This window comes from Colletotrichum navitas, assembly GCF_030913465.1.
Source record: "Colletotrichum navitas strain CBS 125086 chromosome Unknown LY79scaffold_1, whole genome shotgun sequence".
Classification (NCBI taxonomy): domain Eukaryota; kingdom Fungi; phylum Ascomycota; class Sordariomycetes; order Glomerellales; family Glomerellaceae; genus Colletotrichum; species Colletotrichum navitas.
Genome location: NW_026850547.1, coordinates 1474150 through 1495787, shown reverse-complemented (window position 1 = coordinate 1495787; position 21638 = coordinate 1474150). Strand labels below are relative to the sequence as shown.

The following is a 21638-nucleotide window of genomic DNA, read 5'->3' as shown; positions in this document are numbered from 1 at the left end:
CAGATATTCGTATATAAACTACACTGTAGCTCCGAAACGCACCCGACATCACACAGTCAACTCTTGGCCATGGGGACCGATTAAACAAGCACCCGAATAGATGGAAACAAGCCTCTCAAGTGTGGCCTTCAGCCGGGACACGAAAATCCCTGAGCCGTTTCCAAAATTAGCAGCCCACCGTCGATATCCTCCGTGGTGGGCATCGGGGCCGGAGAGGATGTAGTGTTGGGATGTCATCAGTGGCGTTGCGCGCCTCCGGAAAAGGGGGGACCCTCTAAATGGATGCCAAAAATCCGGGTTTTTGGCACCTCTCATCACCAATGCAACCGTTGAAGGGGCCCACCCCCCACAGCGATTGGTCTGCCGATCTCGGTCGATTCTTGGACAGCTCCGGCCTCACAAAACCAAAAGCGAATACAACCCGGCCCCATACATGATTTCATCGGGGGCAGTTCTCGGCGCAGGGCAATATTGATCTCTGGTGTGTGCCAAGATCATGTTTGCTTGTTGTTGATGTCGGTTGGGTCCTGGGGATGACGAGAGGGGTTTCCTCCTACTTAGAAGCCATCGTTCGCCCCCCCCCCCCCCCCCCCCCCTCTTCTAGATTCCGTTTTGGAAGGAGTGTTTAAGCATTTTTCTCACTCTGTTAATCTTCTCACACTCGCTGCTCCTCTTTCCAACTGCTTATTCACTCGCTTACACGCCATTCGCTTCGCTTCGCTTCAAAAACAACAACCGACCCCGAAATCTCGAGATGGCGAAACGTGACAGCCTTACGGTCTGGCTGCCGAAGGAGATGTACGGCTCCGTCGAGCCATTCGCCGACGACCGGTACATATGGTCACCGATGCCTTTCGATGAGTCCTTGCCCGTCGAGCAGACGTCCTTCATCGACATGGGAAGCAAGGCCGGCGGACCGACAAACCCAGAGCCAGCAGGTTACGAGCCCCTGGCCCCGCCGCCCCCGACAGTGTTCGCGGGGCCGGCGGACTTGGCCACTTCGGACACCGATTCCGAGAGGGAGTTCCCCCTCAGGAAGATCAGCCAGAACCTTAGCCGGGGAAGGCGGCGACCCCGCGGGACGCAACCAGCCCCGCAGAAGCGCTCCGGGGTGGGAGACGGGTCCCGGAACAGCAGGGGTTTTGCGGTGCACCTGGGCCTGAACCTCGACATCGAGGTGACGCTGAAGGCGAGAATCTTTGGCGGCCTGGAGATCAGTGCCTTGTGAGTCGCCCACCGGATCCTTTCGGCACGTGGCTGGATCGTCCTAACCATGGAGAAGTGATGAATTATGACGACGACAAATATTGACGATGTAAATGCCTTTTTATCTTAATGAAAAACGAAAGCGAGGATGGAGCACTGGATAGTGAATGGGTACCAACGGAACCGATAATAACATTGGTCGAATGCGAGCTCGAGAATTGCCGAGACATTAACTGCCAGCGATGTCTTCAGACACCTGTAAGGGAAAGAGAGGCGGCAGCATCTCCATCTCTGGACCGGGTTACTTGGTTCCCATAGGACGGCACACTAGAATGGCGGATGAAACCACCGAGAGCTGTCAGACAGCATTCCGTGCTTGCCTTGGAACAGTTGGACAAGCGCAGTTGTCGAAAGACCTGTACAGAGAAAGTTTCCGCAAAGAACAACGAGACGTGCTTTTGAAGCGATCATTTCGGGGGGTGGGAAGCAAAATGTCCAGAGGAGAGGCAGCTCCTCGGAAACCGGGGCTAGAGAATCGTGGCCGAATCATAATGCACGATGCAGACGAGTGCTAGATGAAGTAGCGACTTTTGATACTGTACGACAATGGAGATGCAATGTCGATCGGTCGATGGCGCGCTTGTGAGACAGGAGGCATCGACAAGTTTTGACTCACAGCATAGGTATCGTGGAAGGGAAAAACATGAATGCAAGCAAGCCGCGGGCACACACAAAAAGGGGGGGGGCCGGCGATGTTCCCACATGGCATGCCGCGGCGCACGGACCAGACCCCAAAGACCCGCCAGACAATCGGTCTAGAACCGCGCCCGAACTTTCAGCTGTAGTGGGGAACTACAGACGACCGACCTCTGATCCCTACGTACGTCCGTCCTTCTTTCGAGCGGGAAGGTGCTGCTGCTGTCCTTGCGCCCGCCCCACGCTAAGCCCGTTCCTGGTCCGTCCCTTCCTGCCCCCCAATCGATGACCTGCCTAGGCCTCTTATCGAAGGAGAGAGGGAGATGCTGCGAACGTGTGCGGCGTTGATTTGCAGCTCCAGGCTAGGCCGGGCAGGGGGGCCCAAAAACCTCGATTAGGTAGGTTGTCAGCATCAGGAACGCCTCGTCGCGGCACACCGGAGAGGGAATGCCGCGTCAATGGCCTGGGAGGGGAGGAGGAAAGCCAGCAAATCTCTTTTCCAAAGGGTTCGCGCTGACGCCGCCGCCGCCACCGCCAACGCCGCATGGGCGGAATAAATATTGTTCTGGCCTGCCTTCGTATCTTTTTCCCCTTCCCGCCGTTTTTGTTTTGTTTTATGTGCTCCGTGTTGCTAATTTCAGAACCCTTTCCTCCCCCCTCCCCCCCTCTCCCCGTCTTCTCTCTTTCCCGCTTCCTCGCTTGCGTGACCTAGAGCCCGAAGCCGTCCGTACCGTCTGCGAGGAGGGTGCCCGCCGTGTGAGAGAATGCGCCATACCCGCCGCCACCTCTCCTCGAATTTGTGAAGCCGCCACGGTCTGCGCTATTTCTGACAACGTCAGCTCTTTGATAAGACCAAGAGAGACAGCCGTCCACCGTCTGCTGCGGCCCAAACATCTCACGACATTGCTACGTGGCTGGGGGAAAATAAATAAAAGAGCAGTACTTCTACGCACTCAACCTCCCCCATACCGTCGACCGCGAATCGCAATCCCCCCCTTCCCCTCGGGCCTCAAACCCAGCCCCGACCCGAAATGGCTCGCGACCGCTTCCCCGGCCTCGCCACCCTGCTCTTCCTGGCCGCCCTCCTCGCGCCCCTCGCGGCCGCCCAGCCCCAGATCTACACGGGCTCCGACAAGTACCTATACCAGGGCTGTTTTAATGAGACCACCGACATCGCCAACACGGCCCACCTGCGCGCCTTGTCCGGGGGCGCCTCCCGCGTCTTCCAGGGCAACATGACGGTGCCGCTGTGCCTCAGCTTCTGCAGCACCGGCGCCGACGAGGAATACACCTACGCCGGCATGGAGTACTCTCGGTGAGTTGTCCCCCTTCCCTCTTCCCCCTTCTCCCCCCCCTCCTCAATCCTTCCACCATATCCGCATCCCGGCCCCCATAATCGCCGAGGGGCGGCCACGCTCAAGAAAGAAACGACTGACCGGGAGCCGGTACGCGGGGGGGGAAATAGCGAGTGCTGGTGCGCCCAGACGATCTCGGGTCTCTCGGTCAAGCTCAACGACAGCGAGTGCAACCTGCCCTGCGACGGCAACCAGGGCATGGTCTGCGGCGGCGCCCTCAAGCTGAGCGTGTACAAGTTGAGCGCCGGCGTCCGGTCCGCCGCCGCCGCCGCGACGTCCTGGGCCGCTGTGCTCGCGGCGGCGTCGGCGGCGACGTACGCCATGCTGTGATGTCGTCTGTTCCTCTGTCTTCTCTCTGGCGAGCGGAGTTCTGAGGGGAGCGGGGTGGGCGGCGAAGGATGGCATAGCGCAAAGGCTGTGCAAGATTACACGAAAGAGCTTTATTATCATCATTATTTTGAATATTCATGTGTCAACAAACGGCGGGGGCAAACACACCACCCACCCTGGTATTCGGGTTACACAATTTCCCCCATTGCATCGTTGTCTCGTGTCACCGCGCGCATCTCGCCCAATTGAGCCCGATGCGGAAGAAAAAAGTCAGACAAAAGATGCGACTGTTGCCGGATACACACGTCACGTGTTGTCCTGCAGCAATAGTATCGTGTCGTTATTCGTAAAAAGTTGTACAATCGATCCTATAGTCTCAGAGGACCCAGGTCCCTGCCTTTGACGGCTCTCTGGACTTCCGCCTTGATGTCCGTCATGGTCTTTCTCCACCCCTGCTTGCCGCGCCCCTCGCTGCCGTCCTCTTCTACCAACCAGCCGAGCCAATGCACCAGCTTCGAAGCTTTGTGCATGTCCCGCTCCTCCGAGACGACCTTGGAGAGGTATTTCTTGAACACGACGACGTCGTCTTGGTGCGGGCCGTCGAGCCGGGTCCCGTCGTGCCACGCCTCGAGCATGTCCTTGATCTCCTGGACCGATTTCACGGCAGAGCCCATGAAATTGACTTTGGGCGGCGGCGCCGGAAACTGGAGTTTGGTTTGTCCAACAGGCAGAGAGTCGCCCAAGTCTCCGGCCTGCTGCCGCCGAGCGGGAGCGTTGAACAGTAGCCCGGACCGCTTCGCCAGCCGCTTCTTGCGATGGTCTTCGATGATTTCCTTGCGCACGTCCTCTGGAAGCTCCGCAAGGAATTCCTGGTCCAGCTCCTCCGGCTCTTCCTGGGCAGGGTTCCCGGCTTCTTTGTTCGACAGAAAGTTGGTCTGCAAGCGGTTTGCTGCCGCGTCTTGTTGTCTCTCCTTGGCGTTGTTGAACAAGCTTCTGCCGCCTCTCTTTGTCGGCGTGGTGACTTTCTTTGCCTGGATAAGCCTGTCCTTGCGCGGGGACTGCGGCAGGCGGGTTTGTTGAACCTTGTTGCGACCGTACTGTGCCAGGACCTCTGCTTTCATGTCATCAGGTAAGGCGTTGAAGACGTCCGGGTCTACCTGCGAGGGCACCTCGTCTAGCACGACAGGGCTGTTGCTCCGTGACTTGACCTGCGGACTTACCCCTGGCTTCGACCTCTGGCCTCTCTGCAGCTTGGCCCGGATATCGCTTGGCAACTCGGCCAAAACCGAGGGGTCAACCTGTGAAGGTAGGATGAACTGAGTTCCCATGATATTCAAAGGCGTTTGCGCCTTTGCATCCCTTTCACCGGCCCGTGCCAATGCCAAAGCAGGGTGCACTTTGGGTTTTCTCGGTGTCAAGGGATCGTCTGCGATGGGGTCCTGCGCCACATCTGCTCGGCTCTGGATAGAGGCCCTTGGCTTCTGGGGGCTCTTTGAATCGTCGATAGGCTCCACAGCAGCCTTCTTCGCCCCAGCTGGGCCACCAAAGTTGGGGAATACCAGGCGTCGCTGGCTGCTCTCTGCACCGGTTGCGCCAGATTTAATCGGCTCCAGTTTTGTCAACTGGACGCCAAGACCTCGAAGGTCACCCGGGGTGAACCTATACGACCGAAGTATTGATACGGCCTCCTTGGCGATCGTATCGGCGTCATGGGTCGCCACTCCAAACAAGATGCTCTTGCTGAACGAATCGCATTTTCCGTGTCCCAGGTGCTTCGGGGGATCCAGGGGTGCATCCAGGGCCCGACGCATGATTTTCATGGTGAACTGCTTTCCTTTGACTTGCTCGCTTAGCAAGCGTCGTTCCAGTTCCTTGCAGAGGTTAAGAATAAACTCTTCGGCTTCTTGCTGGTTGATGAAGCGGATGCCCCAGTTCACTTCCGCCGAGACGGACTTCCGGGGCGGTTGCTCTCCGACCTCGGTTCGGTCGATGCCACGGGCGTACTCCCAGAGCTTCTCTCCGGTTTTGGGGCCCAGTGTTGACGACAAACGCTCCTTGGTCACCTGTCGGATGTCTTTGACAAACTTGACGCCGATTTCCTCAAGCTTTCCGCTGAGACTATAAGCAACCCCAGGCAAGTCCTTCACCTCGAGTTCCCCGATGATGTCGAGAACTTGCTCCGGCTTGATCTGGAATTGTCCGGCAGGCTTTGCTCGCCGCAAAGCAACCTTGGCAAGTAGGATGTTGCTTCCGATGCCTACAGATACCGCACAACCAGTTGATTCTTTAATCCTGTCCCGAAGCTCGAGCGCAATCTGTTCAGCCTTTTCTTGCTCCCTCCATATGCTGCCTTCGTCCAGTCCAGTGCCGCTGAAGCCCGCAGTGGACATAATGATCGAGGTTATGTCGACAAGCGCCTCGTCAATGCTGACGCTCTGAACGACCCCTCCAAGCTCGAGAATCGACTCGTAGAACAATCGACTGGCTTCTTCGTAGGCAGGGAAATCATAAGGCAAGACTTTGATGTCAGGGCACAGCTCCAGCGCCCGCTTCATCCACATGCCGTTCTTGATGCCGAACTTGCGCGCAACATAGTTGCAGCTTGCGATCTCGGAGGCGGTTCCGCTGCTGTGAGCGACCACGGCTGGCTTGTTCACGTATTGAGGGTTCTTCTTGAGGGATACTGCACAGAAGAAGCTGTCAAAGTCGACGTGGATGATGTACCGCCGCGACCCTGGTTTCCTCTTGATGGCCTTGGGGGATGCCCCTTTCTCCTTGGCAAGAGTTTGCATCCTCGATTTCAGCTCGGCTTTCCACGTAGAAAGATGGTGTAGGCGGCTTTCGGAATAGAACTGCTTCAAGAAATCAGGGTTCGCTGTTGATGACTTCCATATCTTGGGGTCAGATAGAAGGACGGCATTGTGCTCCTCGGAGGTCATCTTTTCCGGCGACTTGGCTTCTTGCTTTGGCTCCTTCTCGAAAACAGGCGGAGCGATCTTTGCCTCGAGTTCCTCGATTTTGGAATCTTTGTCTTCCTCGGGGAGAATGTCGACCATCACCTCGTCAATTCCCATATCGTCAAACTCTTCGACGTCGTCTTTTTCCTTGAGTGGCAGCGGTTTCGTAGAATGTGAAAACGATGGACTGTATGAGTGTCGCGCTTGGGGCTGAGCAAGGGGAGATTCAGTGCGCTCTGCAAACCGAGTCAACGACGGTGTCGCAGGACTTCCGGCGGGTGTCTTGAACTGGCTTGTGTAAAAGCTGGCGTCCGTCTGCTCCCTATAACCCCTTTTGGCTTGCGGCGTTGTTTGGCTAACTGTTTTTGAGTCATCAAGCTTGAAGACCTTCTGACGTGGCCCGTCATTATTGTTCACCCGATAGTCCGACCAAGGCAACAGTCTCCCGGCCTCGATCGAATCGGTGACCCATGCCGGCTTCACGAGCCTGTATCTGCTATAATCGACAGATTTCTTGGGCGGAACAGAAGACGCGATAATGTGCGTCGCCATGGTTTTTGAGTCCAGGTACTGCAGGAATCCTGCGCCATGTTGAACCAGCATGCGGTGCAATCTGGTAGGTTGGTGTGAGTGGTAGGATCTGAAGCAGGTCCCGATGAAGGGCGACGTACATATGAAGCGGAGGTTGCGTATAGCCCATAACGTGCGCAACAACACCCTTGAAGATTTGAGGCTTGTCGGGCGAAGCAGCTCGCATCTCAGCATCCAGGTTCTGCAGCTTGATCTTCTTGCGCCTGAAATAGTCGCCAAAACCCCCAAAAGCGCTCTGCTCATATTCTTCGCCAGTCTCATCTACGAAATCATGGTTTTCAATCCGCTTCCTCACTTGCGAGGAGTTCTTGTCGAGGCGGCTGTTCATGTTGCCGCTGCTTTCGGAGCTCGGGCGTAAATGACGGCTCTCTCCAAGAGTGTAAGAGGCGGCGACAGGGTGTTCATTGGCGGTTCTGCTGACCCCTCGAATACTATCCAGTCCAAAAATCCAAGTACTTGATGGCAAACATTTTCATAGAGGCCAAAGTTGTCATCGGCTGCTTCTCTTGACGTGGATCGGCATCGTTGAATGAAGTGAGTTGGCGATGAAAGACGGAGCACCGGCCGCGGTGGATGCCTGCAAGGAACCGCGTTAAGTGGTGTGGGTCAGACGCGTTTCTGCACGCCCCATGTTCCACATGACTAATCGGGCTTCTGTAGCAACTTTGGAAACCTGCGGGTAGCTCCAGCAACGTCAACCGTCGACTTGGCCCAGGTCGTAGTTATCTCTCTACGTTGATTCTGCGAGGAACTGCGACCATGAATAACGAACAATTTCGGAAACTTTTGGGTGCCGAATCGGGAAAATCCCGGTCTCCGAGCAATGGAACGTCCCAGAGCAACGCCAGTTCAGCCGCGTCCGGGGCGTTGGGATCGCGACAACGATCGAGCATTCCCATGACTCCGTATGTCGCACCATCGACCCGCTCACTTTGGTTACGTTACTGATCTGTCTATTAGGCGCTCTGTTGGGATTGGAAATAGCCGAAACGAGTTTGCGCGGCAGCTTGCTGCAAGAAATCAAGAGACCCAGCCGCAAAAGAAATTTCGCACATCAACACCGAAAGGATCGAGACTTGCGGAGGGCTATGTTGACCGAGCACGAGACCGAACCGAAGAGGAAGAAGACGACCGCGCAAAGCGGATAAAGGCGCTAGAGGAGGCGCTGAAGAACGAAGAAATTGACCAGGCGACATTCGAGAAGCTTTCTAGCGAAATCGCCGGAGGAGATCTTTCGAGCACGCATTTGATTAAGGGCTTGGATTTTAAACTCCTGGAAAGGGTGCGAAAGGGCGAAGACGTCTACGGAGACAAAGAAGGTGGTGACGAAGAAGAGGAGGTTCCGCCTGAGGAGGAAGTAGACGAAGCATTTGACAAGTTGGGGGAGACAGAGGTGCGGGCCGTCGAAAAGGAAAAGGCGAAGAAGAAGGGCCAGTTCGCACCCGTGGCGCTTGCTCCCGGGAGAAAGAGAACCCGAGACCAGATTCTGGCCGAGTTGAAGGCCTCGAGAGAGGCCGCCAAGGCCCAGCAGGAAGCCGCGCTGGGCAACAAGTTCAAGAAGATCGGCGCCAAGCAACAGCCTGGGACCCGCATCGAACGAGACAGCAAAGGTCGCGAAGTCATGATTATCGTCGACGAAGATGGCCACGAGAAGAGAAAGGTTCGCAAGATCCAAGCAGGCGCTGAGGAGGAACAACGTAAGGAGTTCGTCCCGGACAAGGACGCGAAACCGCTAGGCATGGAGGTGCCCGAGTTCTACAGGAAGAAGCAGGAGGAGGTCGAAGAAGACGACAACGACGACATCTTCGTCGATGCAGGGGACGATTACGACCCGCTCGCCGGGATGGACGATAGCTCCGACGAGGACAACGAAGGCGAGGTCAAGGACAAGACAGAGGTCAAGGACAAGACAGAGGTCAAGGACAAGACAGAGGTCAAGGACAATACAGAGACCAAGGACGAGCGCAGCGCCGACACAATAGCGATGCCACCGCCACCACGGCCGGCGCAGGCCCGCAACTACTTCAAGGACGCAAAGACGGAGCTCATCTCGTCGCAGACCCTCAAGGGCCCCTCAATGTCGGACCCGGCCATCCAGGCTGCTTTCAAGAGGGCCGCACAACTCAACGCAGCGAACAGAGATCAGGGGAACGACGAGGACAAGGAAGACGACCAGGAGGCCAGGGCTCGGCGGGAGCGACACAAGAGAATGCTGCAGAGCGCGGATCGGGACGCCGAAGATTTGGACATGGGCTTTGGCACCAGCAGGTTCGAAGACGAGGCAGACTTCGACGACGCTCCGGTCAAGCTTTCGGAATGGGGCAACGATGACGACGAAGGGGACGGCAAGGGCGGCAAAAGCAAGAGGAAGAGGGGCCCTAAGAAGAGGAAGGGCGATGCCAACAACGCGGCCGATGTGCTCAGGGTGATGGAGCAGCGGAAAGCGGCGAGCAAGTCGTAATCTTAAGCGGGTGACGGGGGAGAGTCACGCATGCCCGTTGCTCTCGAAGCCACCATTGTGCAACTAGCTTGCTATTTTGCCATTATGGGATGTCACCCGCCAGCACACTCCAGCCATTGTCTGTACAAATTGATACCCTCTACGCCACCCCCTCAAGATGGCCAGCGCGCTCGCATCATACACAAGTACAACACGCACGCGCACGCGCACGCGCACACCATTGCCCAAGCACGCTGCCAGGGCTACAACTGCTTGCGTACTCCCTCCCTGGACACCGCTCCCATCGTGCTAATTCCTGCCAATGCTTTTAGGCACCGGTGCAGAGTAACCTTTGCGGCGGCGGTTCCTCAAAGCTTGCGCACGGATGACGCTGAAGACGTCAGAGTCGACGATGACTCAGCACTAGCCCGAATGCTCGACGGTCGACGCGCCGGCTTCCAGAACACGGAGGAGGCTCTCTCGGTATGGCCCGTGTGTGGGCGATCTGCGTTGCCTCGCTGAACCTTCCGAACCGGGGTTGGGGGTAATGGGCACGCGAGTCGGGTGGCAGCGGTGGTCGGAGGGCACATCTGCCCGGTGCCCGCCTCGTCCTTTGTGGTGGTGGTGACCAGAAAGGGAGGCCCCGCTCGACTCCCGCCCACGGCGCGTGGCACCCCGCGGTATGGCATTCGCCCAGTAGGGGTAATCGCAACAATGTCGGACGGAGAAGTCGACAGGATCCCCCCCCCCCAAAGAGCTCGACGTCGGCACCCCGCCAGCAAGGCTTGTCCGATGTCAGTCGAGAGAAAACAACGGCAGACATGGTTTTTCTGCCATGTGAAGGTGCCGGCGCAGTTTCACGAATCAGTCACCCAAATTAGATTTGAACGGGGGAAAAAGTTATTTGCCCAGCACATGCTGCGTGCCCATTTCGCCTCTCGCGGGTCTCCGGCGGGCGCCGTTGTATGTATGTATGTTTGTATGTATGTAGACCTGCGGCTCACCCCGCCCTATTGCCAGAATACACTAAATCCATCATTCTACATCCCTCCCGCCCCCCGTGCTCGTTTGGTTTGGTCTTATCCACCGAAAGTGGGAACCCCCCGGTGCGACTAAAAGCGCACGGTACGCAAGTCTGCGTGGGCATTCAGTCACCTTACCGAGGACAACTCTCTCACCCGTACCTAATCCGTGGTGTCACGATCGACCGTGATAAGCCAAATACTCGACATTCCAGACGTGTAAATTACTTGCTCGCCCGAGTTACCATGGTCGACCTCGATCTTCCCGAGACACCAGTGCCGGTCTGGCTGGACTGCGACCCGGGCCACGATGTGAGTTGTTCTCTCCAACTTTCTGTGTGAGGGGTTGCACATCTTCATACAAGCATCCCCTCCGGTATAACTCGGGAGCTGGTATGAGTGCAATTCAACTCCCACTCAACCGTCCCGACTTTCGCGACTCTCCCGCATTCAGTGCACACATGGCCCTATACTAATACGGAACTAGGACACGTTCGCCATTCTCCTGGCTGCCTACCACCCAACCATCAAGCTGCTGGGCCTCTCCACCGTGTTCGGAAACGCCCCCCTCGTGTCAGTGAGCACCTCATGCCAGATATGGGGAAACAAAAAGGGCCCCCACCCCGACGGCACGGCCTGCTGACAGACCCTCCCCCCAATCCAGGAAGACGACGAACAACGCCACCTCCATCCTGACGGCCATTGGCAAGCACAATGACGTGCCCGTTTACGTCGGCGCCGCCAAGCCCATGAGCCGCCCGCCCATGCAGGCCGCCACCGACATCCACGGCGAGTCCGGGCTGGACGGCACCGACCTGCTCCCGAAACCCTCCCGGGACGCCGACCGCACCGTCCCCGCCGTCGACGCCATGGCCGCCGCCCTCAAGGCCCAGCCCGCCGGCGTCGCCTGGCTCGTCGCCACGGGCTCCCTCACCAACGTCGCCCTCCTCTTCCAGAAGCACCCGGAGCTCGTCGCCCACATCAAGGGGCTCAGCATCATGGGCGGCGCCATCGGCGACGGCTTCACCGACATCGTCCTCGGCGTCGTCGACGGCGTGCCGCGCATCGGCAACTGGACCCCCTGGGCCGAGTTCAACATCATCATCGACCCCGAGGCCGCCGCCAGCGTCTTCAGCAACAAGGCCCTCGCCGCCAAGACCACGCTCGTCCCGCTCGACCTGTCGCACCAGGTCCTCGCCACCCAGGAGGTGCGTGACCTGCTGCTCTACGGCAAGGACGGCGCCGCCGAGAGAACGGGCAAGGGCAAGACCACGCTACGCCAGATGCTGGTCGAGCTGCTCATGTTTTTCGCCAAGACGTACAGGTAGGGCCCCTCGCCCCCTCCCGCCGCCTTTCCGTAACCCCCCGTCCTGATTAGAACATACACGACGGGGAGGTTTCTTGGGGACAAAAGATGCTGACTTGTGAAAACCTTCGCCAGCGACGTTTTCGGCATCACCGCCGGCCCGCCGCTGCACGACCCCCTCGCCGTGGCCGCCGTGCTCACGGGCACCAAGCACGAGATCCCCCTGCACGACTACGACGCCAAGAAGGGCAACTGCGTAAAGTACCACGAGCGCTTCGAGCTGACCGTCGTCACCGAGGGCGACATCGAGGAGGCCAAGGCCGGCCGGTCGCAGCTCGGCCGCACCGTCGCGCGGCCGCTGCCGCCGGGCAGCGAGGGCGTGCGGATACCCCGCGGCATCGACATCCCCATGTTCTGGCGGGTCCTCGAGGAGTGCGCCGAGAGGGCGGACCGCGTCAACGCCGGCGAGGTGGCGGGGCTGAAGCAGAACGGGGCGCTGGAGAATTGATCGCCGCCGAGGCGGTGCTGGAACCTGCTTTTTTTTGTGGTGTGTGTGCGTGTGTGTGTGTGTGTGTATACGTGCGCGTGTGTGTGGTGTGTGTCGTACGCGCCTACATGGTATGCTTCCCGGTATTGATAGACAAAAAATCGTACAAAAATTCCCTTTGCCAATTACTAGGGGCATCTGGAGAGGGCGCTGGAACGTGGGCCGCAATGACGCTGTTTCAAGCCAGCGGCGGCCACTCTTCCGAAGTTGCTATACATGGAAGTTACTGACGAATTATCTCCAGACCCCGTCAGCGTGTGAGGCGGCGCATTGAGTCATTCGGGTGTATCGACCCAGGATAAGTTGACAGGCCGTGTCGCGACTGTTCCACACGACGTCGGCAAGGGCCGATTTGCGAGATAGTCGTAGGGACCCCTACTTCCGAGGCCGCGCTCATCTCCGTTTGTCATTCGTCCGCAATCGCGGGCGCACGCTTGGGATGGTGCCCAGCATGGACTCGACGGAGATGATAAAGTATCGTGGTCATTACCCCTCATCATAGAGCAAGACGAGTGCACCCTAGGATGTTACATACACCCAGCAACATAACGGTCATCATGAAACACCTCCAGTTCATGTTGTTTATTCGAATTAATGGAAAGCTATCTGTGGCTCACCAAGTGTTGGTACATAGGGATTTTCCCTCATGGGTATCCAATCCCGTTTTCTATTAGGAGAAAACAAAAAAAGTATCATGTCCCAGTCTATGGGCGATCTTTCTTCTTTCTTCTAAATCACTCAAAAAATGTTTTCGTCAGAGCTATCGAGTCTCTGCAACGCCTTCAACATCCTCTCGTACGTCCACACCGTGATGGCGCTCCCAGGCGCGGCCTTGAGGAGACTCACCGTCAAACCCCGGTACAACCCGCGGGTGCCCTCGTTGGCGAGAATGGTCCGCATGGCGCGCACCGCCCCCGGATACTCGGGTATGTTCTTGTGCACGTACCGTGACCTCGTCGGTCCCTGAACCTGGATGCGCTTCCGCACCAGATCGAGGGGGAAGATGGCCGTCTTGGACATGACGCTGGCCACGACGCCAGCCGTGGCGTCACCGCTGCCCCAGGGCAGGTGTAGATCCCCGAGTGGCAACCGCAGACCCTCGTACAGGGCGAAGAAGATGCCCATGTACGGCACGATCTGCGCCACACCGGGTCCGAGACCGCGGAAGTAGCCGCGTGGGCCCTCGTCTCGGTAGATATCCGCCACCGCCGTTCGGAGACTCTTGTATACACGGTCGTTGCCCTGCGCCGCGAATCGCGTCCGCAGCAGGTCGAGGGGATATGTGGCCGTCGTGGCGGCTGCGCCGGCGGCGGCTCCCGCGATGAAGGACTCGGCGGCGTTCGGGAGGCGATTGTCGAATGCCGTCTGGAGGAACTGGGTCGTCGACCGGTATGCCGTGAACTGAACGGCCGAGTAGCAGACGTACATCAGCTCGGCGGGAACATTGCCCTTCCAGAGCCCGGTGATGCCCTCGTTGGCGAGGATGTGCCTGATGGTGTTCAGGGTGCCCTTGTACACGGGCCCGCCATTGGCGGATTGGAGCGACAGAGGGTCGGAGAGCGAGTGCGTCTGCAGCTGGAGGCGGATCTTGACGACATCGAGGGGGGCGATCACGAAGCTGTTTGCGCATCGCGGGACGGTCAGCGTGAGTCACTGGGGTGGAACAGGTGGCGGGTGCCGATCTTCCTTACCGTGCAAACAGGCCGGCGGTGGCGCCGGCCGTTACAACCTGCAGGCGGGAGCCCTGGGCGCGAACAGAAAGTAAGCAACGTGACGTGCAGCAGAGCGCGGGTGCGTGAGCAGGCCGGAGAGGCCGTCACGTCAGGCGTGGTGGCCTTACCTCGTCCTTGAGGCGCTCGCCGCTGGGCGACATGCACCCGATTGTGTCCTCGCGGGACGTGGCGCAGCAGATCTAATGCGTAAGTGGGAAAGGGACGACAGAGGAGGCTCTCTTCCTGCTCTGTGTTCGGGGATGGTCGAGTGGGATTCGGGCCCGGAAGTCGAGGTCTATCAGGTCAGATGGCTGGGTCGTGTCGTCTGTGGGGCTTTCCGTCCAAGCGGCGCGATCAGAGGTGTCGCAGGCGAGATGTTTGCCGTGTGATACTCTTCTTTCTTTCTTCCTCTTTTGCCGTGGGGCACTGCTGGGAAGTTTAAAACAACGGGATTGAGGCTTTCAGCAGTGAGTGAGGCTGAGGGGTCTCAATTAATGGTGAGCGCGTTTGAGGACGTGGTGATGTTTCCCGAGTGACAAGGAAATCAAACAATGCTGGGAGGTCTGTTCGCTAGGCAAGTTGCTTGTTGATTCTCAATGTTTCTGCGACTGTTGGTATGCTCGCGTGGTAGTAACTTTTTTTTTTGTTAGTTGATAGACAGATAGCTAGATAAGGCAGCTAATTCCGGATAGCTATCATGAGCTCGTTAGCCCACCCCCCGAGCATGCAAGCAGTGTGACGCAATACTAACAATAGTGCGCTATCAGAGAGGCCCTCACACAACTATACCACAGCTCGGGGCATGTTTACCGTGGGAGGGCTCCACCATGAGTGTCACTGAAGCAGGGACACCAAGACCTGGCGACTTTACCAGAGTAGCTTAGCGGGCATAGCCACGCAGGGTCTGGTCCCTTTCACCCAAAGAGAGGTAGAGGAGACAGAGACAGAGACAGAAGCCATGGACACGGACGAATAGGCAGCAGTCAGTAGGTATGCAGATGCAGGCTCGAGCTCAATTTCGATATGACATAGGACAGAAAAGCAAAGAAGAGATGAGCGGGGCTTGGCTTTCTCACGGGGCCCCTTGCGAGAACCGACTCGACTCGACTCGCCTTCTCACTCGAGGAATGGCAATGCGTATCCCGAGCTCCAAGATCACCGTGTGTGTCTTGTGACGACTGGAAGCCTCGTGACTGGCGACGCTGTCCATCGACGCCGGAGCACGAAGTGAGGAAATGAAAGGAGGTGTGAGTCGGCCAGGAGTGCTATCGATAGGCCACTAGATGGCGATAGGCTCTGGAGGCAAAAACACCCAACAGAAAAAAGAAGCTGCTTAGGGGGGAAAAGTATAGCAATGTGAATCCCATGTGGCAGGCGTCGTGACAAATGTCTCTTATCTCGTCTAATGGCCCGGCAACTCATGTTTCGAGGGCATGGGAAACAGCGGCCATAGACGGGAGAGCGAAAGATGAGGTGCAGGCATGGCCACCTTTGCGGGTACAGATAGCAAAGGCATATGAGACAGATAGGACGAATGGCAAGAGGACTATAGTACGTAGTTGAGTCGAGTCTGACACGTGCAAAAGGAGAGGACGCTTCAGAGAGGACGCTTCATGGGTGTGGTGTGGTGTAATTGGCGGGCTGCCTTGTTCGGTTAGTGGCCAACTTCCCTCCGTCCGAAACGACTGCCCTGGGCGGTGTCGCAGCAGCCTTTGAAGTGCCTCCGCATTGGCCAAATACTGCCTGTCTTGGCAACCCGTTCGCCCTTGCCTCCCCTCGATTGTGGGGTCAGCCCCCCCCGAACTCATGGGCCGGCGACTTTGCGTAACTCGACGCGGAGACGCAGCATAGAAAGAAAGAAGACAGACCTTCGCCCTCTCGTCTCGCGTCCCTCGCGCCTCGCATCCGACTTCTCATAATAGTCGTAGCTTTCCCGTCTCTTGTTCTATTTTGCTCCCCATCCATACACCAATACTCACTCTGACTCAACTCTTCACACATCCAACATCTGCCTATCTATAACCGCCTCAGTTGCCAAGGCAGAGATTTCAGACCTTGCGCTGTACAGCGAGTCCAACAGTGGCTGCATGTGATATCGTCACCAGTGCCTCCTCCTCCCCACGCCAACACTCCCGCTACCTACGACCTAGCTGTCGCCCGCATTGGGTTACCGCTTCTAGCCTCGCCCCTATATATACTACCACCACCACCACCGCCGCCATTCCCCGCGAGGAGTGGCTGCGAGGGATCTACCCCGTTGCAATCCACCAGCTCAACCTACCCCACATCATCACAACCATGACTTCAACCTCCACAACCCCCATGCCCAACATTGGCGGCCTGCTGGCCCCGTTATTGCCTGCCTTGGTGCCCGCAAGCATCTCTACTCAGCCCGCCATCGGTGTCCTGCCCCTTCTGAGTCCCATTTTGAGACAGAGAGTTCAGCTTCTTTCGGAATCCAGCACAGAGCCCTGGCTCCGTCTCTTAGCATACGACACAGACAAGGCGGCGCGCCTGTTGGAGATCGTCCAGAGCGGCAGGCTGGAACCGCACCCCGTATCAGGAGAGGTCGAGGTAGACTGGGAGTATGACGCGAAGACGAGGTACAGGCGCCTTGACCTGGAAACCTTGCAGGCCTTTGTTGTCCTCGAGGAGCTCGAGTTGACCTTTCAGCTCGTCTACTGTGTTGGCGACAAGGACGGTGGCGGCGACGGTTGGAGGATCGGCGAGGTCAGCGTTATCGGCAAAGCGGCGCCCTTTGGAACCTTTGGTGGTTACTCAACCATCGCCGAGGCTGAGAAGGCCTACGCCGATGAAAAATCTAAGACGAGCGTTTCCAAGGCACCAGCCAGTGTATCGCACAACGATGTTCCCGAGGCGGAGGAGGAAGAGGACGACGGATATTGGGACAGATACGATGCAACTCCCGCGCGTACCCCGGCAAACGACTCTCCCGCTACCAAGCGCTCTCCCGCACCGCATGTACAGCGGCCGTCGCAGCTTGGACAGTTCCGAACAGACTCGGCAGAGGACGCCTACTATGCACAGTACGATTCAGTACAGCCGGCGATGGACGCCCATGACCCCGATGAAGAAGTGGAAGGCTTCGACGTTGCCCCTCCCCTGGGACTGGGTACTGTTACCCGAGACAGTTCGGATAGGGGACTCATCGAGACGAACGGCTCCTGGACACTGGCCGAGCCGCCTCGTTCGCCCTCGATCCGCAGCCAGCAGGATGAGGACAGAGCTGCCGTGCTTCTTCACCCGCGCCCGGCTTCGAGCGCGAGCAGCAATGGCAGCCGTTTGGTTGAGAAGCTCGAGGAGTCCGTGGGTAAGCATGAACAGAACGAGTTTGGAGTCAAGCAGCATGTGTCGCGAAGCATCCACAACCTCTTCCTGCTGGCGCGCTCGTCTGGTATCGACAGGGAGGAATTCGAACGCTTGGTGAAGACCGAGTTGGACGTCCTCGGCATGATTGAAGACAATGAGATCTGAAGGGGTTTTCCAAGGCCAGCCATTTCTTCCTTGCATATATACCACTTTTCTTGGGGTTGGGCGTGTTCTGAGGGGAATAGTCGCAGAGTCAGGCTTGTCATCCTGCATAGGTCCGGGGCGCATGCATAATGGTGTTATATCTTAGCCATACTTGAATGAATAGAAACCGAAACAAACCATTTAAGGGTACTCGATGAAAAAGTGTGTGATAAGGAGAGGTCATGGGGAACTGCGCTGAAGGGTCCCGACGGGTTTTGAGCAGCCAAGAGCTCAACAATTTTATGGAACGATGGGGGAAATGTTGCTACTGATAGCCCAATACTTGCCTGACAAATTGGCAATTCCAATGATCCGATGGAAGTTAATCCCGCATGAATGAGATCGGCATGAGTGAAATCAGACGCATGTCTCGGATGAGGTCGAACACCTTCAGGCCGCGAGGAGGGGAATCTGCGACCGAATTAGGGTCTCCCAAGAAAAGATACCAAAGTAGTTGTCTATCTCTCACGAGGCCCAACTGTTGTAAACCTTGGAACGCACCTCGGTCATCATCATCCAGGGAATGGGGAGGGTGTTACGTGTTACGGCAGTCGCTTGCCTACCTCCGTCCAACCGAGCCTAGACCGTCCGATCTCCTCGCCATGCTTCCCCCTCCCCCCTCGCAGCAACCATGAACTCTGATGCAGTCTCTGAGGCCAGCGACTATCCCATCAGGGGCGATAAGGCCCCATCTCCACAGTGGGCACCAATTATAACCCCGCAAAGGTGCAAATATGTATAGTACCTCTATTTACGCCTATTTTTGCCTTTGCCAGAGGTACTAACAATTTCCCTGCTTACAAAGAGCCATGTCACAAGTTAAGCAACCTCGACAAGACTTTCTTCGAGTGACGCTATTCCCAGATATCTCAGGCCACCCTAATTTTAGGTATAGGCAACAGCAAGGTCCTCTAGGCAGACCTTAATATAGTCCTATATAGATCTAGTAGTATTAGAAATAGAAGACATTATTAAATAGTTAATAATGTTAATTTTAGTAGTGTTGCTATACAAAATAACATTGAGATAAATGTTGTTGCGTCATGTATTCTTGTCACGTGCGTGTAGTGCGGAGAAATAAGTGGAGATGGGGCCTTATCGCCCCTGATGGGATACACACACAGGAGTGGCCAGCACGAGTCGGGTCCGCGACGGAATTGCTCGTTGATTAACCGCCAGAGGCAAAGCAAAGCGGTATCATGTCCTTGCACGGGACGCCAGATAGTCTCAGGAGCAGACCGATGGGCACCGTGCGACAGACGGAAACCAGGGCCAGGGTACGACTTTTTCTGGCTGGCCGGCCGAGCTCCATCCGTAAGCGCCTGGGCTCCCCCGGACGGGGCCGTCGGCGGGCGGTTATGCGGCCGGGGCTGTAAGCGCCGAGGTGGGCGGTTAGGAACCGGACGGCCAGCATCATGGCATTCTCATTGTTAGAAGAACAAGACTGCAGGGTAGTACGGCGAGTGTCGATATCATGTCGGTGAACCGTTTTTGGTACCGTCGCCTGTTGTTGGACGTTTGCCGACCCCGTGCGTGGAGGAGGAGGCCTTGCCGAGCTGTTGGTTCCAGACATGGCATCTTTCTGACCGTCTACTATGAATTGTGAGAATACTAACTTTTTGGATGATTTCTTGAACAAAAAAAAAAGAAGAAAAAAAAACACACGCAACCTTCGTCCATCGAAGCTTCGTGTAAGCTTGTAGTTGAAAACCATTGCCAATACCAACCAAAGGTCCCCCATCCAATTGGCCCACACTCCCCTCCCCAATTGGGCAGGACGTCTCTCCCTCCGCAGACAGGCCGGCGCGCCTGCAAGCCTCAATCGTAAGGCCACCACAGCCAACGCGCCAAATAGCCCGTCCCAAAAAAAAGTTCACCGTCCATCGTGTGTGGAAGCTCCCGGCATCAGCTTTCTCTCGTTCGGCGAAGGTACCCTCACGGCGGATCACCACCACCACCATCGTCACCGATCCCTTCCGCACCGCGCACACACACACACAAACAGTCAAGATGTTTGCACGATTAAGAATACCGCGCGTCGGCGCGACCATTGCCGCCGCCGCCTCCGCCCCGGCGAGGACGACGACCATGCAGATGCAGCAGCGCTCGCTGCACTACATGCCCCAGCTCGCCCACGACTTCAGGCAGGGCGTCCCGGGCCTGCTTTCGGCGGATGGCTACGACATGGCCTGGAACCAGTACATGACCGTCATCCTTGACAAGCTTAACGCCCTGATTGCAGGTCAGTTCATGCCCCCCCCCCCCTCCCCTTAGCCTTGACGACGACTGCGACAGTCGATGAGCCCGCATGACAGCACCTCGCCCCTTTGCCCGCCACGGCCGATTGCCCTTGCCCGCCCAAGCTGACCGTCCCCTTTCCCTTTTCCAGGCACCGACTTCGAGCAGCGCGACGTCAAGCAGATCCTCCTGGCCACAGCCCAAGACCCCTCGCAAGCCCCCATCTTCAACCACGCCTCCATGGCGCACAACACGCACTTCTTCTTCAAGAACATCACCCCGAACCCGAAACCCATGCCCGAATCTCTCGCCTCCGAGCTGTCCCACTCCTTCTCCTCGATCGAGACGCTCCGCCGCGAGATGATCCTCACGGCCTCGGCCATGTTTGGCCCCGGCTTCGTCTGGCTTGTCAAGGCCGGCCACCAGGACTACCGCGTCCTGACGACCTACCTCGCCGGCAGCCCCTACCCCGGCGCCCACTGGCGCCTGCAGGGCACCGACATGAACACAGTCGGCGCCGGCGGCTCCGCGAGCCCCTACTTCCAGCGCAGCGCCGCCGCCCAGCGGCCCGGCCAGAAGCCCCCCGGCGCCCTCGACGCCATCCCGCTGCTGTGCCTCAACACCTGGGAGCACACGTGGCTGCGCGACTACGGCCTCGGCGTCGGCGGCGTCGGCGGCAAGAAGGCCTTCGCCGAGGCGTGGTGGGAGGTCATTGACTGGCATGCGGTCCACACCGCGGCGGACATCCCTGCCCGGCCAAACTTCATGCGGTAAAGGGCGGGGGCGGGGAGGTTGACCGGTTAGAAATGGGGAAGACAGCGTCAGACGCGGTGCGGAAAAAGAGAAAGACGGCGGTAAAGTTGGAAGAAGCGTTACGACCGGATCTCCAAAATGCGCCAAGGGGGGGTGGGGGATTAGGCATAGCGGGCGACGAGGGAGTTCCCCGTAAATAGGGGATGGGCGGTAGTTTTCCAAAACGCTACGAGCCTCTCCTCCCCCCCTCCCCTCGTTTGTGACAGTATCGGTGGTCGGTGGTGAAGAGGCGGAGCGGCCGGTTGGCGACCAAAGTGTAGGAAATACAAAAAAGCACAGGAAATGTAAGAATAGAAACGCGCTGCATATATTACGGGAAGACCCGGAGGGGGGAGAGTGGAGATAGAGAGAGAGAGCAGGAATAGGATGTACTATGTATGCTTTGTACTACTTGAGTTTTTCCACAACCACGGCTCGGTGCACCATATCTCTCCCCCCCTGCCCTCCCCCCTTCACGGCACAGTCGTCTGTCTGCTTGGGGGCTACGGCGCTTCGTCGAACGTCGGGCGAGACGTCGCAGGCGGCGAGGGAGGGAACATGACGAGACCCGAGATTCTGCTGGCTCCCAAGCCGGCGGGGGGTTGGTTTCCCTGCCATCGGGATATCGTACGGATGTATTACCCAGAAACGGCACAAAAAAACAATTCAAGATTAAAGACGCTCGAGGACCCTCGCCACGTGCTGGTTCTTGGCGAAATCCATCGTAGCACATCACAACATCATCATATTTATAACCTTCTGTGAGGAGGGGGGGGGCGAGGGTTGCATTTTCATAACATCGTCCCCAGAGGAGCGCACCTCTTACAGAAGAGGGCGCCCCCCCTTTCTGGGTCGTTTCAATTTCATTTTCGGTTTTTTTCCATCTAAACTAAACTCGTCGCGTAGAGCAAA

At 57.5% G+C, this 21638-nt stretch overlaps 10 protein-coding genes across 10 annotated transcripts; 6 read left to right on the top strand and 4 right to left on the bottom strand.

The window, feature by feature from the left end:
* Window positions 1-754: 754 nt before the first annotated feature.
* LY79DRAFT_664692 (uncharacterized protein) lies at window positions 755-1228 on the top strand (the record flags this gene model as incomplete). The annotated part of the gene is made up of 1 exon (XM_060562939.1): window positions 755-1228. One exon carries the CDS (start codon window positions 755-757, stop codon window positions 1226-1228), a length of 474 nt encoding a protein of 157 aa, XP_060420895.1.
* Window positions 1229-2933: 1705 nt separating this feature from the next.
* Window positions 2934-3587, top strand: LY79DRAFT_664691 (WSC domain-containing protein; the record flags this gene model as incomplete). The annotated part of the gene is made up of 2 exons (XM_060562938.1): window positions 2934-3217; window positions 3368-3587. The coding sequence occupies 2 exons, from the start codon at window positions 2934-2936 to the stop codon at window positions 3585-3587; spliced, it is 504 nt and encodes a 167-aa protein (XP_060420894.1).
* Window positions 3588-3955: 368 nt separating this feature from the next.
* On the bottom strand, window positions 3956-7463 carry LY79DRAFT_574715 (impB/mucB/samB family protein; the record flags this gene model as incomplete). Its single annotated transcript, XM_060559625.1, has 2 exons — window positions 3956-7157; window positions 7216-7463. The coding sequence occupies 2 exons, from the start codon at window positions 7461-7463 to the stop codon at window positions 3956-3958; spliced, it is 3450 nt and encodes a 1149-aa protein (XP_060420893.1).
* Window positions 7464-7615: 152 nt separating this feature from the next.
* On the top strand, window positions 7616-9943 carry LY79DRAFT_17791 (uncharacterized protein). Its single transcript, XM_060551276.1, has 3 exons — window positions 7616-7734; window positions 7796-8040; window positions 8096-9943. Exons 2-3 carry the CDS (start codon window positions 7895-7897, stop codon window positions 9594-9596), a joined length of 1647 nt encoding a protein of 548 aa, XP_060420892.1. The 5' UTR covers window positions 7616-7734; window positions 7796-7894; the 3' UTR covers window positions 9597-9943.
* On the bottom strand, window positions 9786-10578 carry LY79DRAFT_17705 (uncharacterized protein). Its single transcript, XM_060551266.1, has one exon. It carries the CDS (start codon window positions 10396-10398, stop codon window positions 9976-9978), a length of 423 nt encoding a protein of 140 aa, XP_060420891.1. The 5' UTR covers window positions 10399-10578; the 3' UTR covers window positions 9786-9975.
* A 35-nt stretch (window positions 10579-10613) lies between these two features.
* Window positions 10614-12537, top strand: LY79DRAFT_533439 (inosine-uridine preferring nucleoside hydrolase). The gene is made up of 4 exons (XM_060556362.1): window positions 10614-10909; window positions 11085-11170; window positions 11262-11921; window positions 12039-12537. Exons 1-4 carry the CDS (start codon window positions 10844-10846, stop codon window positions 12409-12411), a joined length of 1185 nt encoding a protein of 394 aa, XP_060420890.1. The 5' UTR covers window positions 10614-10843; the 3' UTR covers window positions 12412-12537.
* A 651-nt stretch (window positions 12538-13188) lies between these two features.
* On the bottom strand, window positions 13189-14323 carry LY79DRAFT_585856 (mitochondrial carrier domain-containing protein; the record flags this gene model as incomplete). Its single annotated transcript, XM_060560552.1, has 3 exons — window positions 13189-14068; window positions 14142-14194; window positions 14291-14323. The coding sequence occupies 3 exons, from the start codon at window positions 14321-14323 to the stop codon at window positions 13189-13191; spliced, it is 966 nt and encodes a 321-aa protein (XP_060420889.1).
* Window positions 14324-16460: 2137 nt separating this feature from the next.
* Window positions 16461-17657, top strand: LY79DRAFT_574711 (uncharacterized protein; the record flags this gene model as incomplete). The annotated part of the gene is made up of 1 exon (XM_060559624.1): window positions 16461-17657. One exon carries the CDS (start codon window positions 16461-16463, stop codon window positions 17655-17657), a length of 1197 nt encoding a protein of 398 aa, XP_060420888.1.
* Window positions 17658-18698: 1041 nt separating this feature from the next.
* Window positions 18699-19578, bottom strand: LY79DRAFT_17666 (uncharacterized protein). Its single transcript, XM_060551260.1, has one exon. The coding sequence runs from the start codon at window positions 19435-19437 to the stop codon at window positions 18865-18867; it is 573 nt and encodes a 190-aa protein (XP_060420887.1). The 5' UTR covers window positions 19438-19578; the 3' UTR covers window positions 18699-18864.
* LY79DRAFT_17680 (superoxide dismutase) lies at window positions 19573-20883 on the top strand. Its single transcript, XM_060551263.1, has 2 exons — window positions 19573-19938; window positions 20086-20883. The coding sequence occupies exons 1-2, from the start codon at window positions 19707-19709 to the stop codon at window positions 20706-20708; spliced, it is 855 nt and encodes a 284-aa protein (XP_060420886.1). The 5' UTR covers window positions 19573-19706; the 3' UTR covers window positions 20709-20883.
* The last annotated feature ends 755 nt before the right edge of the window (window positions 20884-21638 follow it).